General features: G+C 39.1%; 1 protein-coding gene across 1 annotated transcript in view; it reads right to left on the minus strand.

Annotated features, from left to right (window-relative positions):
- ULK4 (unc-51 like kinase 4) overlaps window positions 1-24,715 on the minus strand; it is a 512,005-nt gene that overhangs the window by 387,847 nt on the left and 99,443 nt on the right. Inside the window, exons 20-21 of the mRNA XM_082849145.1 lie at window positions 16,337-16,498; window positions 6,109-6,291 (exon numbers count right to left, since the gene is read on the minus strand). Of these exons, the coding sequence (XP_082705271.1) occupies window positions 6,109-6,291; window positions 16,337-16,498 (345 nt within the window). The remainder of the gene's footprint in view (window positions 1-6,108; window positions 6,292-16,336; window positions 16,499-24,715) is intronic.

Consider the following 24,715-nt stretch of genomic DNA (forward strand, 5'->3'; position numbering starts at 1 on the left):
TCAACCACTGAGCCACCAAGGAAGCCCTGTTTTGTTTGTTTCTAATTTTTATTTTAATTTTTTATTTATTTATTTTTGGTTGTATTGGGTCTTCGTTGCTGCACGGCTTTCTCTAGTTGCAGAGATCAGGGGCTACTCTTTGTTGCGGTGCGTGGGCTTCTCACTGTGGTGGCTTCTCTTGTTGCAGAGCTCGGGCTCTAGGTGCACAGGTGTCAGTAGTTGTGGCTCGCAGGCTCTAGAGCACAGGCTCAGTAGTTGTGGCACACGGGCTTAGTTGCTCTGCGGCACGTGGGATCTTCCCAGACCAGGGATCAAACCCATGTCCCCTGCATTGGCAGGTGGATTCTTAACCACTGCGCCACCAGGGAAGTCCCACATTACTTGGTCTTCTTAACTTACTCAAACATTTCTTGGTTGTCCAAAGCTCATCCTCTGACAGATTCCTCAGGAAGAGTTCATGGGAACTGATCTCTTCCATGTTCATACACCTACCTGTGGTCTCTGTAACAGAACACCCAAGATATTGAATATAAAATCCTTGATGAGAGACTCTGGGAGGAGCAGCTAAGACAGTGCTTAATTTTACTTAAAAGTTTATCCTAAAGGAATAATTACAGATGTCCATGTGAAAAGATTTAGCCATAAGAATGTTCTCCCTGGCAAAAAAAGGAAATTTTAAAATGTGCAGTAGTGAACTGCTGGAATGCATTGGGATAACTTCACATGATGGAACGTCATAACACTTTAAAAACAATATTGAAGAGTTATACTGAGTTAGACACACATTCCCAACATCACTGAATAGGAAAAATATGAACAAACAGTATACAACTGATCCAATTACTGTAAAAAGATTCTAGTAGCATGTGTATGTGGCAGCAGGGAGAAGGAAATTCGTGAAGGTCTGTGTATGTGTACACATATACACACAATAAATATGAATTTGAAAGATATATATCAAAATTTTTAAAGAGATTACTTTGGGATGGTTAAGCAGTTTATTTTAGTCTTCTCTATTCTATATCTCATATATTCTGGATTTTCAATACTAAACTCAAATTCATAAAAGTTATAAACATAATCTGATAAAAATAAATTAAAATGGCATTAGTTACTTTAAGTTTGTAGATATTATAATTAAGGGAAATTGCAATGACCTCATCCAATACCCGTCTTCCTAGTAAAACGGCAGGAAACACCTTTATGCACTCCCAAACTCCTCCAGCCCCAGATCTTCAAGATCGAATATTTGTAGGACACATTAATAAGCTTGGAAGAATGAGAAAAATAAAACTACAAAGTAAACCAGGAATTCTCTTTAAAAAATCAGTTTACAGGGCAAAGATTAGTAAATGAACTCACACCTAACTTACAAGGTTTTCTCTTATGCCTGGTCAGGCCTTCCAGAAGCTTCTCGCTGAGAGTCATTCAAGTATCTGAATTGTGAAAAGGTTATCAATTCCCTACATCTAGTGATGATGCAAGAATTACTTACAAAGGACCATCTACCACGGGTACAGAAAGTATCCTTTTAAGAGTTTCATTTGTTTTTTCTTTTTTGAAAACAGGGTAGAAAAACAGTTTGTCACTTTTTGTTTTGCCCAATTTTCCTATTTACTTGAATATGCAGAACACATGATTTGTAACTCAAAAGAGTTCCCTTGTCACCATGGCTGTGAACACTTTTCACACCATCACAAGTAAATTGTACTCTCATCATCTACCTTTCTAGAGAACAATTTAGCATTGTTTATGCACAGCCTTCTAAGTGTGCATAACACCTGTGGTAATCTACTAGCAGCAGACACAAAGTTGTATGTAGGGCTTCCCTGGTGGCGCAGTGGTTGAGAGTCCGCCTGCCGATGCCTGGGACACGGGTTCGTGCCCCGGTCCAGGAAGATACCACATGCCACGGAGTAGCTGGGCCCGTGAGCCATGGCCGCTGAGCCTGCGCGTCCGGAGCCTGTGCTCCGCGACGGGAGAGGCCACAACAGTGAGAGACCCGCGTACCGCAAAAAAAAAAAAAAAAAAAGTTGTATGTAAACAGGATGCTTACTGCATCAGGGTGAGTACAAACCAAAAAGTCAGAGGCAAACAGGTCAACAGTGGGAGAAGGGTTAAGTTACCATAGTGGCACAAAATGAAAAATTATATAGTAATTTTTTTAATGTTCCAATGGTATATTTAATGACATATTCTGAAAATGATAAATCGACACATTTTTATCGTAATTGTATAAATGTATGCATAAAATTCATAGACATACGGACCAAAGGCTAAAAAGAGATAAACCCACATGGCAACGGTAATTAGCTCTGGGTAGTGAAATTACAGTCGATTTTGTTTTCTTCTTTAGGTTCTACTACATTTTCTGCAGTAAATAGTAATTTCTCTTATTTAAAAGGAATGGCATGGGCCTCTTTTGGGGACTGAATTTCGACAACAAAAAAATATCACCATATAGAGGCATCAATCCCCCAAAAAGAACAGGTGCAGTTCTTTCTCCCTGTCCAGCAGGAAACAATAAGCCTGGTATTTGTTCCTGGGTCCCTTCCTCTTTCACTCATTCTAGCCCATTAACAACCAAGCACTTGAAAAAAACACAATTAGCAATACTAAGATTGGTAAACCTGCCCCTAAAACACACACCTATATACAAATATTTGTACTTTTCTTTAAGTAAAAATAAAACAATGGCCATTGTGTCAAAACTCCTAAGGCCAGTATCACAGCCGTACGTGAGCCGGGTCTTCTTCCTACTGCTCAGCCTCCTTCTATGTCCCCTCCTCACTGCTCACTGCGTTCAGCACTGCTGGCCTTCCTTCTCCTCCCGGGTCTCCCCATGACCCCTCACACCTCAGGGAAGCTGAACTACAAAGTTCTTCCTGCTGAGGTTCACACAGCACACTCCTTCTTGTCACTGAGGGCTCAGCTGGAACATCACCTCCTCAGAGAGGCCCTCCCTGACTTCCCTCCCAGCAAACGGTGTCTGGCTCCACTCCCTGCACACTTCCCCTTGCAAGACACTCTATCAACATCATCCTGTGTAATGCTCTTCAGAGCGCTAACACTATCCAAAATAATTCTGTCTCCTTGTTTATTGCCTGGCCTGAGCATCAGCTTTAGCATTTATAAACTCCATGAACTTGACAAAATCACTCAACACACTAAGTCTCATTTGAGAATAACCCAGGGTTATAAGTCACTAAGTGTCTGGCCTATAATAAATGTTCGCTATAATAATAAATTGTTTTAATTAAAAAAAATAGAACCTTACCTTTTAAATGACAATTCACTGTATATTACTGAGTGGCCATAGATACATTTTAAAGATTATAGGACAAGACAGAAAAGATGCAGAATGGTTAGAGGCCTCAGCACCTGAGGATCAACATATCACTGAGTTTGCTGGGTTTTCTCTCTGCCCCATACATCCCAGACTGGGTGCTGGATAATCCAGGAGCCAAACAGCACACAAACACAAATACACAGGAAAAATCAGCTCTCTCAAGCCAAAGGATCAGGAAAGGGGCAGCGTGGAAAGACCAAGAACATTAAGACAACAGCTACTCTACTCTAGCCGAACACCACGGAAAGACGATGGCCCCTTCAGCAAGGGGCAAGAGGAGAGACTAGCCTCCTACCCTCACGTGACTGTAACAAGGCACCCCAACACTCTTCCCTGCCAGGGAAATAGAAAGGACCAAGAGAGAGCTGGGACTTTCATCCCAACCCAGCAATAACAAGGCCCCCTGGCCCCAACCATGGTATCAGTAGAGATACTGATGGGACGCCTGGACCTCCACCCATTTATAGCAGTAATCACGTTCCCCTCCTTCTTTCTGCTGGGATGGCATCAGAGGAGGCAAGTGGGAAGCCTGCAACTTTACCACCTTCCACCAGGAATGGGGCGCCCACCCCTACCCAACCAGTGTCAGTGGAGGAATAATGAGGAGCCCTCCCCCTACCAGCCAGGGGGGCATAGGAAGAAGCCCAGTGGAAAGCCTGGATTTCCACCCTTGCCCTGCAGTAAGGAGGGGCTCTACCACACCCCTCGGGTGTCAAGAGAAGTCTACAGGGGAACCTGGACTTTCACCCCAACCTGGAAGGAACAAAGCATCACCATCCTTCCTCTGCCAGTTCGGTGTCAGAGGAGGCCTACTAAAACAGAAGATTTAAATAAAATCCAGAGTCTTAAAACATAACACCCAAAATATACAATGGATATAGAGCTTCTGTTAAACAAGTTGACAGAGTTCTGGAGCTCTGTTTCACAACAATGTGAATCTACTTAACACTCCTAACTGTACACTTAAGAATGGTTAACAGGGCTTCTCTGGTGGCACAGTAGTTGAGAGTCCGCCTGCCGATGCAGGGGACACGGGTTTGTGCCCTGGTCCGGGAAGATACCACATGCCGCGGAGCGGCTGGGTCCGTGTCCTATGGCCGCTGAGCCAGCGCATCCGGAGCCTGTGCTCCGCAACGGGAGAGGCCACAGCAGTGAGAGGCCCGCGTACCACCAAAAAAAAAAAAAAAAAAAAAAAAGAATGGTTAACAGTAAATTTTATGTTTTTAACCACAATTTAAAAAAAGTTTTTAAGTGCCAATATTAGTTAAAATCAAAAGATTATTTCTCATTTAATACATGTAATTATTCAATCATTTATTTAAGATACATGGGACATTAAACATTATAAAACAATTACAAAGTCATATTAATTAGTGCATATTCTTTTACTATCTTTGTGAAATATCTTAAACTCAATAAATCCGAGAAAAATAAAACTCTCAGCCTCTCTTACCACAATTTACATAGCAAAACTACTCAAGTGGTACTTTTTCTAATACAATGACTTGGAAAATTTAATAGCAAAAAATTAGACACAGACTATACTTTCTCTGAGGCTCAAATTTCTTCACAGAATTAAATCAGATTAATTAAAGGCAAAAAATGGATTGCTTTCTATTTTGACTTTCAAGATCAAGTTTATTATGTAAGTCTGACAATTATTAATTACTGAAATTTTTAGTTTTATAAAAAACCAAATTTAACGTGTTGCATTTCATGCAGGAGAAACATGGCAAACACTATATTTAAGTGGCCCCATTCCATACTTCCTAGCAGTGTTACCTTCACCATGTGGTACAAAACTTCAATTTGACAGTTATCTCCCCTCAGAAAAAGGGTAATTGGTCCAAGAAGTATAAAGAATACTGCATACTACACTACCCTCATGAAGGTTCATAATATACATGAGCACACGAAAAAGTGGAAAAGGTTGTACAACTGAAAACATGTCTGACTCATTGCTTTCCAAATGTGTATATAACCATGGTCCACTTTTTTCACCTGTTAACACCTCACTGAACACTAATGTTCAAGGGCAGGGCTTCTCCAACCATAAAGTTCCAACAAATCCTCAAGAGATCTCATTAAAACGTCAATTCTGATTCAGCAGGTGTGGGTGGGGCCTGAGGGTCTGTGTATCCAACACGCTCCCAGGTGATGCAATGTTTCTGGTCCAGGGATCACTCCTTAGCAGGCACTAGAGAAGACACTTTGAGGAAAGCTACTACAGGGACTTCTTTGTAGCTACGTAGTTTTCTGATACGAATTGAATACTTACAAACTCTACACTCCATAAAATAAAGGAATATCAAACGATTGGAAGGAGACTAAGTTAAAAACAACAGAAAGGGAGCTCTGAAGGTTATGTGTACTGGCAGGGTATTAGGACAAGGAAAGGAATAAAAATGAATCGGGGCAAACAGAGAATATAAAGGGACCCCTCCTTAAGGCAGGCAAGGGATATGGGAAAAGAGATGACGGCTGAGGACAAGGAGGCATAAGAAATATTAGCATGTAAGAAGGACTCATAAATTTTCTAACTTTTCGTTACTAAAATGGGACAAGCAGGCAGATTTCTATTTTAATCACTAAAAGACTTTATAACAACTTCAGATGAATGCCCTGTGGTACAGAGGTTTGGCAAAGTTCAAAAGGGCCCCTTGAGATGAAAAATAAATTCTACAGAGATACATTGCTTATTGAGCCACTAAAATTGTAGGAGAACACAACAATTTTTCAAATAGAGTAACAGGTCAAACCTTTTCTTGGATTAGCCTCTGAAGATGAATCCCACAGGACAGCATAGCACTGAATAAGGTCAACATGTACTGCTGGACTCTGCAGATGGCAGAGGCCAGGGAGTTTATTACTGAGGTCAGTCCCACGTTCTCAATAACATTCTGGAAGGCAGTAGGAGAATGGCGAGTGACTCTACACAAGGCCTGCAGGGACAGGAGAACAGATCCATCAGACTACTCCAAGCCCGTGAACCAGTCCCCCGAAAGAGAACAAATACTTCCGTGGAAAGGAGTAGAAGGTGTTTACCTTGCTCCTTCATTACTTACCTTGGCATAAGAAATTTGGGCAATTTCAACACATGTAAAATTAAAACAATAATCCAGCTACCAATAAATACTTAAGTTGCTGTAAAACATTAGAAACTCTTACAATGATCATATGCATTATGAGTTAACGAAAATGAGAAAATAAGTCATGAGTCTACACAGAAAAACTTTAATAAAAAACATTAAGATAAGCCTTCTTTGTGCAGACACTAAGCTAAGGGTTGAAAAATAGTCATAAAAGTAAGTATTTGTTTATTGTTCAGTATGTAAAAAACATGATCTGAGAATATCTGAAGACTACCTCATTTAATCCTTCCAAATAACATACATGAAAGGTATTATTATTAACCCCATTTTATAGGTGATAAAACTAAGGCACAGAATATTTAAGTAACTTGCTCAAAGGCGTATAGCTAGTAAATGGCAAAGCTAGAATTCAAACCAAGGTAATCAGACCCCTGAGCTACTCCTCAACTGCTCATAGACTATCAAAGGTGAAACTTAAAATTAATAAACTAATAGAACTTAATGTGTTGTAATAGAAATGGGCTCAATTATGCTTGGAAAGGCAGGAAAAGCAAGTGAACAAAAGCTACATAAGGAAAATGATAATTGAGTCGGTTTTTGAAGGTGAGTGGGAAAGTAAGGTGAAAAAGTAAGTAAAGAGAATTCTAGCCAGAGAGAAGAGGACACGTATTCACATGGAGACACAAAGAGCAGAGCAGGTTCTCGGAAGGGAAATTTGTCTGATGTATCTCTCAGGTGAAGGACAGAGAGAGTAGTAAAGAAGGGAAAATGATGACCCATCTATTGAAGAGACTGTCTTTTCCCCACTGTATATTCTTACCTCCTTTGTTGAAGATTGATTGACCATAGGTGCATAGGTTTATTTCCAGGCTCTCTATTCTGTTCCATTGATCTATGTGTCTGTTTTTGTGCCAGTACCATACTGTTTTTTTTGTTTTGTTTTGCTTTGTTTTTGCGGTACACGGGCCTCTCACTGTTGTGGCTTCTCCCGTCGCGGAGCACAGGCTCTGGATGCGCAGGCTCAGCAGCCATGGCTCACGGGCCCAGCTGCTCCGCAGCATGTGGGATCTTCTCGGACCAGGGCACAAACCCGTGTCCCCTGCATCAGCAGGCGGACTCTCAACCACTGCGCCACCAGGGAAGCCCACCATACTTTTTGATTACTGTAGCTCTGTAGTATAGTCTGAAGCCTGGGAGTGTGGTGCCACCAGCTTCATTCCTTTTTCTCAAGATTGCTTCGGCAATTAGGGATCTTTTGTGGTTCCACAAGAATTTTAGGATTATTTGTTCTAATTCTGTGAAAAATGTTGTATTTTGATAGGAATTGCATTAAATCTAATAGATTGCTTTAGACAGTATGGTCATTTTGATATTAATTCTTCCAATCCAAGAGCATGGGATACCTTTCCATTTCTTTGAATCATCTTCAATTTGCTTCATCGGTGTTTATAGTTTTCAGAGTATAGGTCTTTCACCTCCGTGGTTAAGTTTATTCCTAGGTATTTTCGTATTTTTGATGTGATTTTACTTTATTTTTTAATTTTAATTTTTTGGTCACATGACATGCAGGATCTTAGTTCCCCAACCAGGGATCAAACCTGCATCCGCTGCAGTGGAAGCTTGGAGTCTCAACCACTAGACCACCAAGGAAGTCCCTTAATGTGATATTTTTTTAAATTTCTCTTTCTGATAGTTCATTATTAGTGTATAGAGAAGCAACAAATTCCTGTATATTAATCTTGTATCCTGAATCTTTACTGAGTTCACTTATTACTTCTAATAGTTTTTTGGTGAAGACTTTAGGTTTTTCTATATAAAGTATCATGTCATCTGCAAACAGTGACAATTTACTTCTTCCCTTCCAAGTTTATTTATTTTTCTTGCCTGATTGCTATGGCTAGGACCTCCAATACAGTGTTAAATAGAGGTGGTGAGAGTGAACATCCTTGTCTTATTTCTGAATTTAGAGGAAAAGCTTTCAGCTTTTCACCACTGAGTATAATGGTAGTGTGGATTTGTCATAAATGGCCTTTATAATGTTGAGATATGTTCCCTCTATACCCACTTTAATGAAAGTTTTTAGCATGAAGGGATGTTGAATTTTGTCAAATGCTTTTTCTGCATCTACTGAGATTATCGTGTGATTTTTATTCTTCCTTTTGTTAATGTGGTGCACCTTACTGATTGATTTGCAAACGTTGAACCATCCTTGCATCCCTAGAATAAATCCAACTTGATTATGGTGTATGATCCTTTTTTCATACTGTTGGATTTGTTCTGCGAATATTTTGTCGAGAATTTCTGCACCTATGTTCATCAAAGATATTGGCCTGTTATTTTTTGTAGTGTCTTTGTCTGATTTTGGTATCAGGCTAATGGTGGCCTCACACCTGTCAGAATATCTATCATCAAAAGGTCTACAGGGACTTCCCTGGTGGCACAGTGATTAGGAATCTGCCTGCTAATGCAGGGGACACGGGTTCGAGCCCTGGTCCAGGAAGATCCCACATGCCATGGAGCAACTAAGCCCATGCGCCACAACTGCTGAGCCTGCGCTCTAGAGCCCTCAGGCCACAGCTACTGAGCCTGCGTACCACAAATACTGAGGCCCGTGCACCCTAGAGCCCATGCTCCGCAACAAGAGAAGCCACCGTGATGAGAAGTCCGCACACCTCAACAAAGAGTAGGCCCCACTCGCCACAACTAGAGAAAGCCTGTGTGCAGCAACGAAGACCCAACGCGGCCAAAGAAATAATTTTAAAAAAAGGTCTACAAATAACAAATGTTGGAGAAGATGCGGAGAAAAGGGAACCCTTGTACATTATTGGTGGAAATGTAAATTGGTGCATCCGCTATGCATGTTCCTCAAAACTCTAAAAACAGGACTACCACATGACTCAGGAACTCCACTCCTGGGTATATATCTAGAAAAAAATGAGAACACTAATTCGAAAACATAGATGCACCCCAATGTTCACAGCAGCACTATTTACAATACCCAAGATACGAAAGAAACCTAAACAACAGATGAGTGGATAAAGAATATGTAGTACATATATACACAATGGAAAACTACTCAGCCATAAAAAAGAAGGAACTTGCCATTTGCAGCAATGTGGATGGACCTAGAGAATATTATGCTTAGTGAAATAAATCAGACAAAGACAAATACTGTAATGATATGACTTACATGTGTAATTTTTAAAAGTAATACAAACCAATGTGTATAGGAAAACAGAAACAGACTCACAGATACTGAAAATAAACTAGTGGTTACCAGACGGGAGAGAAAAAGGGGAAGGGGCAAGTCATGGGTATGGGATTAAGAGATACAAACTTATGTATAAAATAGATAAGCAATAAGGATACAGAATATAGCACAGGAAATAATAGCATTATCTTGTAATAGCATTTAATGGAGTATAATCTGTAAAAATACTGAATCACTATGCTGTACACCTAAAACTAATATAATATTGTATATCAATTATATTTCAAATAAGAAAACAGATTTATTTCAGTCAAGATTATTTCAAAGATTATTCAATCCCTGGATTAAAAACAATAAGAGCAGTCTAAACAGAGCCCCTAAATCACGCTACGATTAGAATTTTTCAAGGATATTTAGGGGTCTCCCTTAAACTGGCTTCGAGACAGTGAACAGTAAGTCTCATCAGCACTGTAACAATTCTTAGAGAGGCTTTCACAGCACAACTGACTTCCTATTGATATAAAATCCCTACACAATCATAATGGGGATGTTTCTTGATACAAGGTTTGTCCGGACTGCTTCTAAGTGTATTCAAAGCAATATGAGGGCAACTGGAAGTTCTCCTCTACAGAAAGCTGCTCAAAAGCCTAACCTACCTTCCATTTTGAAGAGCTCATGCGGCAAATAACTTTTAAGCCGTCACTTCTGGATATCAAACACAGTTGAAAGCTCACAGAAGCTTAAGAGCACATGAGGGCTTGTATTCTCCAAATCAAAAAAAAATCAAATCTCAAGACAGACCTTCAGTGATTAGGTTTTGAAATATTTACTTAATAAAATAGAGCTTGAGACTACATTTTAAAACTGGAAAGAACACTTCCAGTTCAAAATTCACTTCAAAATTTGCCTCCAAAAGGACATTGTGTTACCTCCAGAATCTGTGACCATCTATTTATTAAAAGCAATGTCTAAGAAAGAGATTAATTCAAAACTGAAGGTGGCATATCTATTAGAAACATGAACACAGTCACCACGGAATAAGTTTAAGAACCATTTCTTTTCTGTCTTTTGAATGATTTTTTCATGTCATATGAAAATTACATTGGGAACTTTTTCAAACTAGACACACTCTCATCTGACCTCTGAGATCTTAAGACACATCAGAACAGGGGCAGGGGGTGGAGAGAGAGGAGGAAGCAGTCAGTGTTGTTGAAAAGCTCCCCTCCAACCCCAGTGAGAACCACTGCCCCGAAAAACTCTTCACTTTGTCACCTTTCCTCTCAGCACTTCAGTAATTATAATTAGCCCAGTAACCTCCCTCATAGGAGCCATTCTACTCAATCTAACTCTAAAGGTTTCTCTCGTTCCCACTGTGGCTCATACAGAGATTCCCTGTAATCCTAATCATTCTAGGAACCCTTTTATGCATTCAATACACTTCCCAAGTCAGGTCCGCTCCCTTCAACAACTAATCCCTAAGCAGTGGATGCCACCACTCCTGAGCGGGAAGGATTCATTAGCCATCTTTCACTCCAAGCCAGGCCAGTGTTTCTCAAGAGCTCCAAGGTCTAGGGCAGTGGTTCTCGAACTTCAGCAGGCATTAGAAGCACCTGGAGGCTTGTTAGAATGCAGATTACTGGGCCTCTCCCCGCAGAGATTCTGAGTCAGCAGGTCTGGGTCAGGGTCCAGAAACCTGTGTTTCTAACAAGTTCCCAGGTGATGTTAATGCTGGTCATCTGCATCACACTGGTCCAGGGGGACTCTATGGGGCCAAGAGATGACTAGGAGAAATGGGTCAGAAAATCAGTGACACGGGCAGTAGGCACAGACTGGTAACACGCGGAACAAGGAGCAAGTTGGTGACTCAGCACTGATGACACCATCCTCCAGCCTTGCTCTTGCAGCCATCAAGTCAACGGATATCCACCGGGCACCTACCACACGTGCTCAGGAGGGAACAACGGCAACAGGGTCCCTACCTTCCTAGAACTGACCTCCTAGCAGGATGTATGGTGATGTGCATACATAGGTTGCATAAATACAGCTGTGTTGACTGCTATGACAGAAAATACAAAGAGACACGAGGGGCAAGAAACATCCTGATGAAAGAGGTAACATTTAAGCTGAGAACTAAAAGATGAAGAATCGGCCATGTGAAAAGCCGGAGGAAGGCATCCTGGGCACAGGGAATAGAAAGGGGAGAAGTCTTGAGGCCGAAGAGTGCTTGGAAATTCTTGAAAATATCAGAACATGTGTGTCATTGAAGCACAGTAAGTGAGGGAATGAGTGTTAGGAGATGTGACAAAAGAGGCAGGCAGAGGCAAAAATCACCCAACATCTTGAAAGTCACGTGAAGAATTCTGATCTTTATCACTAAATGGGTACGTTAACCTCCAGAGCACATCCTGAGAGGTTGTTATCGGAAAAGAAACCAAAAAAGAAGTTCAGCTCTGTAAGGCGTGCTGGGGAAAATTCAACTGTCATCCCTCTAGGAATCTGTGTAAAGTGTCTTCAGGATGTGTATTTTCAGTTTCTATATCCTCAACCTTTAATGAATCTTCTTAAGGCAGGTGAAATTTTCTTAAGATTATCATGTTAGAATAACTTTGTTTTAGGATCCCCAAACAATGATCTCATACTGTATTCCCCATTCTATTATTAGCAGGACCTTTGTGGCCTATTTCCCCTTGTAGCCCAAGTAAAGAAGAACGTTTAATGTTATCAACCTCCTGCCCTCCACTCATGACGTGAGACAAGAGGCTCCGTATCAACCTTTGCAGGAAAAGTCCAAACCTGCAACCAAAGACCTGGCTTCAAACTGATAGAAAGATGAACAAAACACAGTCCTGGCTTTCCAGGAGTTTACAGTCTATAAGGGATTATAGTAAAATAAGCTAGCATAACTAATTTACCCCACAAAATGTGCTAATTGCTTTAAACATTACATTTTATCCTGAAACTCAAAGCACTTGCCAATTCTTAACTTCTACCTAGTACTCTGTAGTATTTATCTAGTATTATCGTCCTTTAAAAAAAATTTTTAAGATTCTGAAAAGTTTTAGCAGAGCAGTAAGAAGAGGAGATGTGATTTTATGAAGTTCACCCTGTATGCAAAATGGAACTAGTGGAGCAGCAAACTGGCCGTGGGAGACCAGTTAAGGCCACTCCACTGGTCTCAGTGAGAGATGGTGGTGGCCTGGATTATGGAGGCAGCAGCAGAGCTGCAGAGAGAGGCAGACAGATCTGAGCAGTATCTATGAATTAGAATCAGAGGACAGGTCAACTGGCTGGATGTAAACAGTGAAGGGGAAGGAATTAGGGAAGATAAAGCAACAAAAATGATACCTAACCCTTTGTTTTCCTTAGTCTATCTTCCCTTACCTTCCCCTCCCAAGGGCAATACATCAGATTCTGAGGAAAGAGGTCAGAGGGGAATGGGAGCACTGAGCACAAGTGGCTCAGGACACACTCGGCAGTGACACGGGAGAAAGAGAATGACATAGAGGCAGCGGCCAGAGTGGATGGAGTCTGTTACACTGAATGAATAAATTAACTGATTGAACAGATCAGTAAATATACTGAGAATAACTGAAACCAGGTTTCTGCATGAGATTAGATTTACAAACACAGAAAATGGGAAGGCTAAAAAGAATCCTAAGTATGGGATTCAAATTGGAAGTATCAATATGAATGCATGAGTTTTGTTCCAAATACCCACAACGATAGATATAAGAACAATTCTATATGCGTGCGTATTATGAGTACCTATACTTTTTTCTAGCTCTGAATACTAAGAAGGCCTGAAAACAATAACACCCCATAGCAATAAGCACAGCACTCAGATCGTGGTCTCTAAATACCAAAGGTCCCTTGGAGAAATGATTGGTTCCAGGGCTGGCAGAGCAAGTACAAAAGTAGCCCAGAAACTGCATGGTGTCAGAAAGTAAGGAAGTGATCGATGATAGAAATAGGTCAATGGGGGCTTCCCTGGTGGCACAGTGGTTAAAAATCCACCTGCCAATGAAGAGAACACGGGTTCGAGCCCTGGTCCAGGAAGATCTCACATGCCACAGAGCAACTAAGCCCGTGTGCCACAACTGCTGAGCCTGTACGCCACAACTACTGAAGCCTGTGTGCCCAGAGCCCATGTTCCACAACAAGAGAAGCCACCTCAATAAGAAGCCTGAGCACCACAATGAAGAGTAAGTAGCCCCTGCTGGCTGCAACTAGAGAAACCCCGCACGCAGCAACGAAGACCCAATGCAGCAAAAATAAAATAAATAAATAAATTTATTTTAAAAAAAAAAGAAATAGGTCAATGGGACACAAAAGCCAGCTTGTAAGGCTTCTAGGATGATCTGAGCATCCAAACAATAAATAATAATAGTGGTAATAGTAGTATCACATTACAATTCATTGAATAAAATAGGTATCCATGGGGCTTCCCTGGTGGTGCAGTGGTTGGGAGTCTGCCTGCCGATGCAAGGGACACGGGTTCATGCCCCGGTCTGGGAAGATCCCACATGCCGCGGAGCGGCTGGGCCCGTGAGCCATGGCCGCTGAGCCTGCGTGTCCGGAGCCTGTGCTCCACAATGGGAGAGGCCCGCGTACCACCAAAAAAAAAAAAAAGGTATCCATGATCATAAGGATATAAATACACACATACGTGTGGGAGCAGGGAAAGAGCTTCTTTAAAGTAGAATTCCAACCAATACCAAAGGCCTGTTTTTGTACAGCTCATGAGAACAATGTACAATGGTTTTTACATTTTTAAAGTGTTAAAGAAAACAAACAAAGAGAATATGGAACACAGACCATATGTGGCCATCAAAGCCCAAGATACATATCATCTGGCCCTTTACAGAAAGTATTTGCCAATCTCTGATATAAAAGGAATGAAACAGATGGTCATCATATGGCAACCATCACAGAGACATATGCTACAGGTAAGGGTCCTCAAAGATGTTAAGGAGGTTTAACGGGAAAACACTATAGAGACCCAAGTTGAGCCTTGCCTTACAAAAGACAAGCCCTGTGTCCTTTAAACCTGTAAATGACATGAAGTTCCCAGAAATGCTGGGGAACTGTTTCAAACTGAAGGAGACTAAAGAAATATGAAAACAATATATAACGTACGATACTGAACATGATCCTGGAGCAGAAAAGAAGAGACATTTTGGAGGAAATCGGAAAAATTACAGTCAAAAATTAATAAATTAGATGAACACTAAGAACAAAATATAAAAAGCCCAAGATCAAAGAGTGAAGCTTAACGTGTCAAACGAAGAAAGAGCTAGAAGGTGTGAGACTTGGGTGGGAACAACTGGAAAAAAATCTCTGCCAAGAAAAGAAATCATGCTGAGCATAAAAATGAAAATGATAATATAAACCCAATTAAAACCAGGTTTTTTTTTTTTAAAGGCCCAGGATTAAAACGAATGCCTTAAGATGTGACTCAAAGATGCCTTGAGAAAGTTCACTGGTGTTTTTAGGACAGATACCAGATAGGGTTGAAGAGAAAACAGTCCAGAAAGGAGCAAGCTTGTGGCAATAACCCTTTAAAGAAGTACGGCTGGGGTGGGGTGGGGGGAACGGGGGGAGGAGGGATGGAGGTACCTCCTAAGAAACTCTGGATATGTTTTTATGTGTGTCTTTTTATTTTTAATGTGGTAAAGAATACCTGAACACTGATTAGGAAGATCTAGTACACAAGGAGAGGGTAAAGATTTAGGAAAGAGCAAAAATAACCATTTGAGTCGAGACTCTCAAAAAAAGAAGAGATGGAAGAATCATGGACACGTTTGTCTCTGACAGGAGAAGGGACAGTTCATCAGCTGTAACAGGAGAGAAAGAACTGAGGCAGGATAGTTGTGGATGCAAATAGGTCCAAAGATGTGTAAGACAGACACTGGGATAATTCCCGCTGGATGTCTCCATTTTTCTCTGGGAAGTATTTACTGAGGGGGAAGCCATTTACTGAGGATGCAGGAGGGAAACCATGGGATTGGAGGGTTAAGGAAAGAGGATAAGGTCTGAAATTGGCACAGTGAGAAGCACAAGAATGAGGAGACTAGAGAAATACAGGGAGGGTACCAGATAACGTTGAGAGTCCAGATAAGACTGGTGATCAAAAAGAGTATATAAATAAATGACACGAGAAAGGCCTGTATCTGGTCAACCGACTATTAAATTGATACAACCAGGTTAACACATCTTCATACATAATTATCCTTTACATCAAGTCATTATAACCATGGAAGCAAAGCAGTAGACAACCAATCAAAATACAGAAACCGCAAAATCACAGATGCTTGAACATTAATATGAATTCATTTGAACCACATGATAAACCCATTTAACGTAAAGTCTGAAAGAGGGAGCTAACAGGAAAAGTCAAGGGACACTAGAAATATACCAAACCAAATCCTGCACCCTAACCACTGCCATGGTTTTCCACTATCACCTCCAAATAGTTTTTGAAACTGTAATTCATGGTCACACAAGATCCTATTGGAATTTCCTGACAGTCCTCCTGCTTCAGGAGAAAATCAAATTACTGTTCTCACCAACTGTTACTCTGAGATTTCTACCTATCCAGTGAAATTTACTCTGTATCTAGCACAGTTCTTCAAGCTTGGTATTTAAATACATGCAAATATATCCCCAAAAGATGCTCCATCTTACCGATATTGCAGTTATCCTAAGAGAATCAACAGTAGAATGTTTGAATAGGTACCATAAAACAGGCCCAGTTTCTCCTGTAATAAAGCCCTGGGCCTGAGCAGAAAAGGTAGTGCAGACATTTTCAATAATCTTTGCTGCCATGTGATTCACAACACGTTCTTCCTAGAGAGAGAGAAGGAGTAGAAAACAATGAGAAAATTAAATAGGTATTATTTAGGATGAGAAATATATACACATCATTTCTTCATAATCACTGCTTTATAAATAAAGCCCTGATACCAAGAGTGCCTCTGGATGTGTTAGGTGTTTTAGGAGATGTGGTCATTTTTTCAGGCTATTATAAAACTATTACATTTGGTTAATCACTAAACCTAGCATAACATAATTCTCCACATATTTCAATTAAAAGGCTGAAATAATCTGGAAAATACACAATTATAGCTTACAGCATAACATAAAAACTGGAAGATAATTTTAAAATCATAAGGAGTATGCAGAACAATCTTTAGAAATTACTCAGGGCTGGAAATAATTAGTGTACCAATAAGCTAAAGACCACCTGAATACAGGGCATCAAGGAAAGCCCGAAGAAAGAGATTGCACCAGTGGTGTGACCAAATTAACCCTTAGACTAAAGGCTGTTCTGGATTGTTCTAACAATGCTTAAAAGTCTCAAAAAGGATCAAGCTGTTTCCAGGTAACTTAAATGAGTCCAAGAAAAAGCACCAAAGTACTTAAAAGGCTATAAAGAAACAAAAGTGCCCAACATAAAAATCACGACGTCTGACATCCAATTAAATTCACACACACTAAAAAGCAGGAAAATATGACTCATAAAAAGAAAATTTAATTAAGGGAAATGACACAGGTGACAGAATAAGAAAAAAGTATTTAAATGGCTACTATAAATACAGTCCATACACTCAAGAAGAAAGAAAGAAGAAAGAAGCATAAGGAAAGAAATAGAAAATTTAAAAATGACCCAAATCAAAGGGCTAGAGATTATAATGTCTTATATGAAAAATACACTGAAATGGATTAACATATTAGACTCTGCAGACTCAATGATTAGTGAAGATTAGTGAAGACACAACACTTAGCAAAAAAAAAAAAAGAAGAAGAAGAAAGAAAAAGAAAAAAAAGAAACAACTATCCAAAATAAACACAGAAAGAAATAAGACTGGGTAAAAAAGAAAAAAGCATTGGAACATCAGTGAACTGTGGGACAACTTCAAACAACCTAATGTATGTGCAATGAGAATCCCAAAAGGGGGCAGAGGGAGGCAGAAAAAATATTTGTTTGAAGAACTACTGGCTGAATTTTTTTCAAATTTATGAAAATTAGTAATTCACACTCTAAGAAACTCAATGAACCTCAAGTAGAAAAAAGAAAAGTCACACCAAGGTACATCATCATCAAACTGCTAAAAACCAGTAATAAAGAGAAACCTGTAAAAGCAGCTAGAGTAAAAAGACACATTATGTAGAGATCATCTAACACATAACCTAACAAAAATAAGGATGACAGGAGACTTCTCATCAGAAGCAATGCAAACCAGAAGACAGTGGAACAATCTTTAAAGTACCAAAAGAAAAAGAAAAAAGATAACTGTCAACCTATAAATCTATATCCAACAATAATACCTTTCAAAAACAAAGGTAAAGGGCTTCCCTGGTGGTGCAGTGGTTGAGAGTCTGCCTGCTGATGCAGGGGACGTGGGTTCGTGCCCTGGTCCGGGAGGATCCCACGTGCCGCGGAGCGGCTGGGGCTGTGGGCCTCGGCCACTGAGCCTGTGCTCCGCAACGGGAGAGGCCGCAGCGGTGAGAGGGTAAGGGACTTCCCTGGTGGCGCAGTGGTTAAGAATCTACCTGCCAATGCAGGGGACACGGGTTCAAGCCCTGGTCTCGGAAGATCCCACACACCACGGAGCAACTATGTGCCACAACTACTGAACCTGCGCTCTAGGGCCCATGAGACACAACTACTGAAGCCAACGCACCTAGATCCTGTGCTCCACAACAGGAGGAGCCACCGCGATGAGAAGCCCTAACACCGCGATGAGAAGCCCTAGCACCACAACAAAGGGTAGCGCCCGCTGGCCGCAACTAGAGAAAGTCCATGCGCAGCAACAAAGACCCAATGCAGCCAAAAGTAAAAATAAATAAATAAATATTAAAAAGTAAATTTAAGAAAGAAAAAAAAGGGATATTCTTACAAAAACAAACAAACAAAAAAAAAAAACAAAGGTAAAAGTGAGGAAAATAGGGACAGGTTGGTAAAAAGGTACAAATTTTCACCTGTAAGATGAATAAAGTCTGGGGATATAAGGTAAAACAATGTGACTCTAGTTGATAACACCATATAGTATAATTGAAATTTGCTAAAAGAGAAGAATTTAAATGTTCTCACCCCAACCTCCCAAAAAGGTTAACGGGATAAAATATGAGACGACTGATGTGTTAGCTCAGTGGGGGAATCCTTTCACAATGTATGCATATATCAAATCATCACTTTGTACACTTTAAATATCTTACAATTTTATGCCAATCATACCTCAATAAAGCTGAAAAACAATTTAAATCCCTACCTCTGATAAAACAGACAAAAAACAATCAGCATGAACATAGATTTATATCTATATCTATCTATCAGATTAACAAGCTTGAGCTACTATAAGAAAAAAAGCACATCACCCAACAATGGCAGAATTCACCTTTCTTTCCCCCTAAGTACATATACATACTGAGTCATCAGAAGTATCCACAAATACCAAAGATTTAAAATCATACATATACCACTCCCTCTAACCACAATACCATTAAACAATAAAAAGATAAATAGAAAAAACATAAAGACAGGTATTAAATGAGAAAGAAACAAAAGAGGTGTAGAATTTGTTAAGTTTACAAAGCATGTAATGGGATAAAACAGTTAAAGGAACATGAAAATTTACAGAGAAACCGAACCAATATAAATCGTAGAACCCCGTGGAGCTTCCCCCTGAAGATTATCTGCCGCAGGAGAAGAGGAGGTATAAACCTCACCCTAGCAGTGAACATACCATACTTTGTGCCTCTTAGCCCACCAAGTCTCTGGAAGCTGGTCTACTCCCTACTCAGTGCAAACTCAGGATCGCTTCTTTGTGCCATTCTCAAAGGTTTGCTTCAAGACACATTAGGTAACTCCATACTTAGTATTGCATCCTACTAATAACAGCATTCCAAATATTATGAATAGTGATATTAAAAGGAAAAACACAAGAAACCCTGCATCATTCCTATTCCACATACACGTTGCTCACTTTCACTACATAAAGGCGAGGAGAACTGTGCGTACCCGCAGAGAACCCAATGTTGACGGCACACACATTCTTTATTAGGAAGATTAAACTTAAACAGTTACAAAAACAGTTACAAAAACAGAAAATACAGCTGTACATTTTCACTTTTACCCAGTATCAAGAATTTTAACTTCTCTCTCATTTTCGTTAACTAGTGTCTAAAAACACTTCAAAGATAATACATATAATGGCTAACACCTCTATACATTCTAATTCAAGCCCCATCTTTTCCTAATTAAATACAAGCAATTTACCAATAGTTTTCTTTTTTAAAAAGCACTAAAACTGAAAATTCAATTTCCTCTTAAAAGAATTTTGTTACATCAAAATTATCTAATAAGCTATTGTTCAGAAATGAACAATAAAGCCAACCATTTATGTTTTGAACCTCACATTTTAACATATGCCAGGTGTCAGTTCAGCACCCATAATTATATACAGACTATTATGCAAGCTATAAAAAAAGAGGTGGTTGATTAGATACAAATGCATAAATTAATCTCCTCTAAACACGTGGAAACACTCTAGGTACTATTTCCAGCTTCTGTGCGCACTGTACAGTAGGTTGCTACCTACCGAGATAAAAATAACTACCTTCAAGAAAAGCCAGCTTTCTCAGCCTCCCTATTCCATGCACATACAGAACATATGCCACCTAAGTTCAATGCCAAATATTCCTGAGATCAATACAGCAATGATACCAAGGGGAGAACTGCTCTTTGCCATTGTCTACAATAGGTCAAAGCAATGGAATGGAAAGCTGTCAAAGAGGGCCCAAGTCAGAAGCATGTGGAAGATCAACCAACACAGGTACCTTTCCTTATACAAAACATCAGCTGGGGCCCCAGGGCTTGGCCAGTATCACACTACTCAAGAGTGGCACACCTGGGACTGAAATCCACATCCTCTGACTCCCAGCTCAAGGTCTCCAAAATGCCAGCCCCAACTCTGAAACGATGACTCAGTGTCATCATGGGTACCTTTTCTTCTATACTGCCACACTCTTTTTAAAACAGTTATACCAGATCTTCCTTTTTGTGTGTGTGTGTGTGTTCCACCTTAAGCCTCTCACTCTAAATACTTCCCCTCTTTCCACCTGAGCGTTTACATCTGTAACAAGATCAAAGGCATTTGACTCACATCTCTATTACCATTGTTAAAATTATAGAAATCATAACAGGTTGACCTGTTTGGAAAACAAGGTCATAATCTCTTAGGTAACCTTTTGAAAAAGAGAAAACCTACTGAAAACTATTTAAACAAACTCATGACAGCCCCAGTGTAAGACTATCTTCTTCTCCCTAAGTGGATCTCACAGCATGCCACAGGATAAGGTAGGTCTGTGGGCAAATAACTTTGAAAACATCGCATTCGATATGCGCCCATGGAGATTCATAATTAAAAGCTCTGAAAAAAGTAAATAAATAAATAAAAGCTCTGAAAAGTACCAACTACAAACAAACGAAACTATTCAACCTTGTTTAACCCAGTGTGTCCCAAGGTATTTGACTGGAAAACCCTTAAAACACGTCTGAATTTCCCATGGCAAAGCTAGTTATCTATGCACAATGAACAAAAACAATATGTATAATTTAAAACTAAAACTGTCTTCTAAGAAGTCTACATATCAATTAAAACAAAAAAGTAAAATTTCCATTCCGCTTTTCTCTCAATGCACAGATTAAAGGGAGGAGAAAAGGGAGTACAAACCAGAATCAACGGCCCATGTCCAAAAAGGTACATTACTAAGTTTTGAAAGTGAAAAAAGAAGTCAATTAAGTTAGGCAAAAAAAATCTCAATATATTTAAGAACAACAGAGACAGCACAACAATGTGAATGTACTTATCTATATACTTAAAGGTTAAGATGGTAAATTTTATATTAAATATATATTTTACCACAATTTAAAAAAATACAAGAGAAATAGAACAGACCACATTCTTGATCTATACAGTAATGCAACTTTGTTATTGCAACAAAAGAAAAAAGAGGCAATAAAATCCCACCCACTTGAAAAAGTTTAAACCATCTCATAAACAACCCTGGACCAAGATAAAATTTTAAACTAGGGATTATCTATAAAATAACAATAATAGAAACACTACATGTCAAAACAATGGGATACAGCTAACACTAGGTTGAAAGTTAATAGTCTTAAATGTCTTAGTAACTACACAAGAAAGAAAAAGGAAAAAAAAAAAAAGCAAATGTAGTTACAAAACAACAATAAATGGCATACTGAACCAGGGATAAAAAAAAATTTTCTTTCCGAATAAATGAAGATAGGGCAGTGTCTTAATCATTTTCGCCTTCCTGTGTCCAGCCAGTACATAATATGTTTCATAAATGCTACCTGTAAAGAACGGGAGCTGTACATGAGAGAGTTAACTTAAGCAATGAATTAAATAAATACATTAGCTGAATGTCATCAGGAATTCAAAGGAACTTCAATCATCTTATTCCAGTGTTTTCTAAACCAAATGTGTCATTCTCTTTTTAGTTTTCTCACTGAGTATGCCTTCCATTTTCACTAATATCAACCAATTCTCCTCAAATTTATTCATAGATATATACTCTCAATCAACATCCCAACAGGTGAACTTGCATATAACTTTTAGAATCAACTTTTTAAGTAAAAAGGAACCAAAAAAAGCTAAGAAACTCATGAAAAAGATTAAAATGGTAAGAAAAAACACCCCTCTATATTTTTAAATTATTAAAAATAAATACTATTAATTTAGACAGCATGGCACAGATAATAGGCCAACAGAACTAAATAAAGACAAGAGACATGCACACTGACATGACAGAGGTACACTGCAGAGCCGTGGGGGGAAGATGGACTTTTAATTAAGTGATGCTGGGATAACAGATTATGTTTATTTTAAAAAGTAAAACTGGATCCACACATAGCACCACACACACAAAACAATTACAAATAGATTAAACTTCTAAAGGGAAAAAGGAAAAATAAAACTTTTAGAAGAAATATGTAATAGACCATCTTAATGAAGTTGGAGGAGAGAAGCTTTTCTTAAGATATAAAAAACACAAATAATAAAGGAATGGATTGATAAATTTCTATTCAAATTAGGAACTTCTGCTTATCAACAGACACTGTAAAGAAAAGGAAAAGACCAAACACAAATTAGAAAGTATCTGGGATACACATAAACAACAAAAAGTTAATATCCAGAATACATTTTTTAAAAATTCCTATGGGTGGAGTACCATGACATCTGAATTTTTTTCAAACAGTTCAGAAAATAAATGAATGAATAAATAATAAATACACACATATGGAAAGATATACACACACACATATTACAACAAAGCAAAGAGGACAAAACGTTAACAGTTGAACCTAGGTGATGAAAATAGAGGTGATCATTATAGTTTTCTTTCCTTTTCTAATACTTGAAACATTTTATAACAATAGGCTGGGTGGGTGGGAGGGTGGGAATGAAGGTGTGCAGAATTCCTACAAAGCAACAGAAAAAACTAAGACAATCATTTTCAAAACAGGAAAAACTACAGAAACCAAAATAAATAGAAAAAGATGGTCATTATCATTAGTAATCAGGAAAATGCATACTAAACCTACTTTGAGAAACGATTTAATGCCCACGAGATTGACAAAAACTTAAAAGTCTGACTATATCAAATGTTCAAGAAGATGTGAGTTAATGGATACTCCTATACACTGCTGGTGTGAGTATAAACTGATACACACGTGTGTCTCTGAGGCACACATCAACAACATACTATTCAGTGGTACAAACATTTTACACAATCAGCATGTACCAATCTCAACCTAACTTTAAGCAAAAAACTTAAGTCTCAAAAGAACACAGTGCCAGTCCATTTATAGAGTTCAACATTTAGACTCAATCAACGTAATATTTAGCAATACAATCAAAAAGGGAAACACTATAAAGAAAAACTTGCGAAAGTAAAAAGAGAAAACAATTAGAAAACCTTGGGAAAGTTTATCACCGAACTCAGAATAGTGTTTACTCTTTGAAAGAAAGTACAAATTGCAATCCTAGAGGGAGACAGAAAAATTCTCTAAGCAACCGGTGACGTTCCCTTGGCGGTTTTTGTTTTTTTTTTGTTTTTTTTTTGACTGCATTGGGTCTTCATTGCTGCGTGCAGGCTTTCTCTAGTTGAAGCTAGTGGGGGCTTCGTTGCAGTGCACGGACTTATTGCACTGGCTTCTCTTGTTGTGGAGCACGGGCCCTAGGCTTCAGTAGTTGCGACACACAGGCTTCAGCAGTTGCAGCACGCAGGCTCTAGGGCACAAGGGCTTCAGTAGTTGTGGCCCACAGGCTCTAGAGTGCAGGCTCAGTAGTTGTGGCCCATGGGCTTAGTTGCCCTGCGGCATGTGGTATCTTCCTGAACCAGGGCTCGAACCCATGTCTCCTGCATTGGCAGGCGGATTCTTAACCACTGCACCACCAGGGAAGTCCCCCCCCCTTTTTTTTTAAATAGAGTAAGTGGGTCAGAGTGTGTGCTTTTAACCATACTCCTACATTTCATATACTCTTCTGTATATGAGATACATTTCACTATTAAAGAACCTACATTCAGAAATACCAGTAGGGGCTGGGAAAACAGTTTTCTACATTAAAAAAAATTTTTTTTAATCATTGAAATGGCTTAAAATTTTTTTACCTCAACTATGTCCTGAATACATTAGACAAATATGCTAAACAATTGCTACAATTGAATTATTTTTGTAAGGACAGAAATCCTTTTTTAGGGGGGGATGATCACCTCTGAATTTATTTAATAGGGACAATATTAGTGTACATGCTGCCAAAGCATACACTTAAATGCTTTTCAAACATATAAAATTTTCATAAATTAGAGAGTTCTGGACTTTTCTCCCTCTTAAAGAAAAGTATACAAGACTTGTCATACATACCAAGACAAAAGGCAAGTGTGTATATTCATTAACTATACCATTAGCTACATCGCTATTTTACAGTTATTTTTTGTTAACAATACACATGTGTATCAAACACTATTCTTTTT

Source organism: Leucopleurus acutus, assembly GCF_964270905.1.
Source record: "Leucopleurus acutus genome assembly, chromosome: 10".
NCBI lineage: Eukaryota > Metazoa > Chordata > Mammalia > Artiodactyla > Delphinidae > Leucopleurus > Leucopleurus acutus.